At 41.2% G+C, this 4,757-nt stretch overlaps 1 protein-coding gene across 5 annotated transcripts in view; it reads right to left on the bottom strand.

Moving 5' to 3' along the window:
* ITCH (itchy E3 ubiquitin protein ligase) overlaps positions 1-4,757 on the bottom strand; it is a 140,398-nt gene that overhangs the window by 10,986 nt on the left and 124,655 nt on the right. For all 5 annotated transcript variants that reach the window (XM_011959392.1, XM_011959365.1, XM_011959383.1 and 2 more), the window contains one exon: positions 3,157-3,253. In XM_011959392.1, the coding sequence (XP_011814782.1) occupies positions 3,157-3,253 (97 nt within the window). The remainder of the gene's footprint in view (positions 1-3,156; positions 3,254-4,757) is intronic.

The raw sequence follows: 4,757 nt of genomic DNA on the forward strand, positions 1-4,757 counted from the left end.
TTTTGGGTATTTTTAGTAGAGACAGGGTTTCACTATGTTGGCCAGGCTGGTCTCAAACTCCTGGCCTTAAGAGGTCTATCCATCTCAGACTCTCAACAACCATATGATCCAGCAATCCCACTATGGGGTATTCTCTAAAGAAAAGGAAATCAGTATGTCAAAGAGATATCTGCACTCCCATGTCTACTGCAGCACCATTCACAAGCCAAGATAGGGAATCAACTTACGTGTCCATCATCAGGTAAATGGATAAAGAAAATGTGGTATATAAACAAACTGGAATACTATTCAGCCATTTAAAAGAGCAAAATTCTGTCATTTATGACAACAGAGATGAACATGGAGGACATTATAAGTGACATAAGCCAAGCACAAAAAGATAAAGAGTACATGCTCTCACTCATGTGAAAGCTAAAAAAGCCAATCTCATTAGAAGTACAAAGTAGAACAGTGGTTACTACGGAAGGGTGGCAGGAAGGAGGGGAGAGTCAAAGGTTGGTTAATAGATATACAAGTACAGATCGGCAGGAAGAATAAGTTCTGGTGTTCTACAGCACTATACAATGACTATAATCAACAACAATTTATTGTGTGTGTGTATGTGTATATATATGTGTGTGTGTGTATATATATACATTTTTTTTTTTTTTTTTGCATTTTTCGTAGAGAAGGGGTTTTAACACAATGGCCAGGCTGGTCTCGAACTCCTGACCTCAGGTGATCCGCCTGCCTCGGGCTCCCAACGTGCCGGGATTACATGCGTGAGCCACCGTGCCCAGTGTATGTATTTTTAAGATAGGGTCTCACTCTGTCACTGAGACTGGAGTGCAGTGGCATGACCTTGGCTCACTGCAATCTTCACCTCCAAGGCTGAAGTGATCTTCCCACCTCAACCTCCTGAATAGAAGGGACTATAGGCGTGTACCACCATGCTCAGCTAATTTCTAAATTTTCTGTAGAGACAGGGTCTCCCTATATTGCCCAGGCTTATCTCAAACCCCTGGGCTTGTGTGTTCCTCCTGTCTCAGCCTCCCGAAGTGCTGGGATTACAGGTGTGAACCACTGTGCCTGGCCTGTATGTTTATAAATAGTTAGAAAAGTGAGTTTTGAATGTTCGCAACAGAAAGAATTGATAAATGTTTGAGGTGATGGATATGCTAATTACCCCAACTTGATCATTACATATTGTATACATGTATCAAAATAAAAACTGTACCCCTAAATAGGTACAATTATGTCAATTAAGAACAATTTAAAAAGTAGAAAAGAATAAAGATTTGAAACTAAAACAAACAAAATAAACTAGATAGCCTCTAAAATTCTCCAAACTACAATCTCACTGTTTCTGTCGTCTAACAAAAACTTTCCTTGAAGTCACCCTTCTGAGACCTCTCTGCAGCACTGAAGAAAAAAATTCCTTCTACTTGCTTCTCAGACGGTATACTATTTCTTTCTTCTTCTCATTCTCTGGTCTCTCCTTTAAATTGGTTTCCAGGCTAATTCCATCTTTTCTTTTCCTTTAAGATGAAGTCTCACTCTGTCGCCAGGCTGGAGTGCAGTGGCGCGATCTCAGTTCACTGCAACCTCTGCCTCCTCCCGGGTTCAAGCGATTCTCCTGCCGCAGCCTCCTGAGTAGCTGGGGGCTACAAGTGTGCATCCCCAGACCCAGCTAATTTTTGTATTTTTAGTAGAGACGGGGTTTCACCACGTCGCCCCAGCTGTTCTCAAACTCCTGAGCTCAAGCGATCCACCCACCTCGGCCTCCAAAAGTGCTGGGATTACAGGCTTAAGGCTGTGCCTAGCCTAGGCTATTTCCATCTGTCTTATTCCTACATGCAGATGGTTCTAGGCATTAGCCTTCTACTCCTCTCTGTATTCTATTTCTGCCTGAGACCACACATTCTCACAGCATCAAATGTCACTGCTCTGATGATTCAACTTCTTCTGTTTCCTCTTAACTCTAACTCATATATTGTTACCTCTACAGCTGCTCCCCTGGGGTTTTCTACTTGGTTTTCTGGCAGTCACCTTAAATTCAGCAGGTTCTAACCTGCTCAGCATCCTCCCCCAACATCTACAACCATGCATACTCATTATACTTCCTGACTTCTCCATTGCTCCATGTTCTATAACATGACAATTATTGCTGATACCCCTCTCTTACACTTCATTTTCTATTAAGCTCTCTACCTGTTTCTACCTTTGGAACTTTCTCTAGCATCTACCCTCTCTTTTCTATTTCCATCTCCTGAGATCAGGTTCTCATCATTGCTGCAATGATTTCTTCTTATCTCTAGGCCCTCACCATCTTTTAATCCACCCTGTATCTTCCTATCAAATCTTCCTAAATGCAGCTTGAGCAAGTTTTTCTCTCTTCAAAAAGTTCCACAGCTTCCAATACCCTCACAGTAATAACCAAATTCTTTTGATCTGGTTTTAAAGTCTTTTCTAAACTGGTTTCATGCTCTGTATTCAAAATTACCTGCTTAGTTCTCCTAACTTTAACTCTGCTTCACCTGAAGCAGGCTTAGGGATCATAACTTCTCTGTGTATCTTCCTATGTGGTACTTGGGATAATGTTGGTATTAAGGAAATACTTGAATTTACTTTAATAATTTTTTGTTTAGTAACAAAGTAAATATTGCCACAGTCACTCATCTCAATATTCATTTTAAGCAGCAGATTGCTGTGTAACAGGCACTTTGCCAGGGGCAAGAAATAAAAAGATGAAGAAGATATGAATCCATATCTCAAATAACTCCCTGTCTCCTAGGGAAGAGTGGTTTTAAACACAATACAGAAACTACAATCCACTATTGTATTATACAATGATCTTCTCACATTGTTAAATAATACAACCAATAGTGATTGACTCATAAGAGACACATGTTTGGCAAGTCACTGAATGAACAGATTTACATACAGAAGACTGCTGTCCTAATGAGTTAGCTGTGGGTTCTAGCTTGAGGGTTAAAAATTTCTACAGAGGTAAGGACTAAAACTTATTTTAAAGGTTATACAAATCCACGCTAACTGGGAATAGTTAAGAAAATGGCTATCCTTGTCTTTGTTGTTTCTGATACGCTGTATACACATTCACGTAAAGCAGCATGATAAACAATTGTCTGTATAGGAAAAGTGATCCCGTATGCATACCCATGAGATCAGCAAATCCTCCTAGTGGCAATCGGCAGGTTCCAGTAACAAACTGCAGAAGTCTCATTCTCTTCTCATTATCAATTTCTTTAACAAACTGTTAAAAGAATATTTAAAGAGATATATACATCATATGTTACATTCAGCACACTAAATAAGAAAGAAAAATAATGATTTCAGATCTTTTATTTTTTTTAGAGGTGAGGTCTTGCTCTGTGGCCCAGGCTGGGGTGCAGTGGTACAATCATAGCTCACTGCAGCCTCTAACTCCTGGGCAGCAGGCAATCTTCCCGCCTCAGTCTCCAGAGTAGCTGGGACTATAGGAGCAAGCCACCGTATGTAGCTCATTTCAAATCTTTTTTTTTTTTTTTTGAGACGGAGTCTCGCTCTGTTGCCGGGCCTGGAGTGCAGTGGCCGGATCTCAGCTCACTGCAAGCTCCGCCTCCCGGGTTCCCGCCATTCTCCTGCCTCAGCCTCCGGAGTAGCTGGGACTACAGGCGCCCGCCACCTCGCCCGGCTAGATTTTTGTATTTTTTAGTAGAGACGGGGTTTCACCGTGTTAGCCAGGATGGTCTCGATCTCCTGACCTCGTGATCCGCCCGTCTCGGCCTCCCAAAGTGCTGGGATTACAGGCTTGAGCCACTGCGCCCGGCCTCATTTCAAATCTTAAAGGAACCCCTGGTGTCCACTGCATTAGATTACTTAATCCAACACTATGGATGGAGGGCCATTTCCATGTTTATCAAAGCCCCAGCAACCTTTCCTTATATAACTCTTAGGACAATATACTTAAAGGGATATATAAAAAATAAGATGGACTGAGACCAAGAGCTCCTTACTCATGCAGTTTTAAGATTAGTTCTTATAGGGCAGCCCTTCCTGTGACTCCCCATCCCACCACCACCCCCCAGCCCCAGATCTGCCTGTCCTATAGGATATTCATGTGGCTACACAGGATACAGACTTTGAGTCAGTATAGACTTTTTGGTTTAATAAACAACTTTAATGAAATTCAAAGAATTCTGAAGCAGGATATATCCCAATAACCTCCTCTTCTCAATGTTCTTTAGGTTTTGGTACAGCTACACATAGCTAGAATCATGCGGTTTTTATTTCGTACAATTCTGACTCAAAACAAAAGGTTTCTAGAGAATGTTTCTAGCCTGTAGTATAACTGTTTTGCCTCAACCAAAAACTTTTTTGTAAGGAATAATTTTTATCCTATTGTACTATTATTAATTATCCTACAATTGTAACCTTACTTGTTATAGAAGCTCAGTTTATCTTTAAGTTTCTCATATGAATTTCTTTACATGTATAGCAGATTTTTTAATTTAATTTTTTTTTTTTTTTTTTTTGAGACGGAGTCTCGCTCTGTCGCCCGGGCTGGAGTGCAGTGGCATGATCTCAGCTCACTGCAACCTCTGCCTCCTGGGTTCAAACAATTCTCCTGCCTCAGCCTCCCAAGTACTGGGATTACAGGCTCACACCACAAAAATTTCTTTTTTTTGGGTATTTTTAGTAGAGACAGGGTTTCACTATGTTGGCCAGGCTGGTCTCAAACTCCTGGCCTTAAGAGGTCTATCCATCTCAGACTCTCA

Source organism: Colobus angolensis, unplaced genomic scaffold (assembly GCF_000951035.1).
Source record: "Colobus angolensis palliatus isolate OR3802 unplaced genomic scaffold, Cang.pa_1.0 Scaffold114, whole genome shotgun sequence".
Lineage (NCBI taxonomy): Eukaryota > Metazoa > Chordata > Mammalia > Primates > Cercopithecidae > Colobus > Colobus angolensis.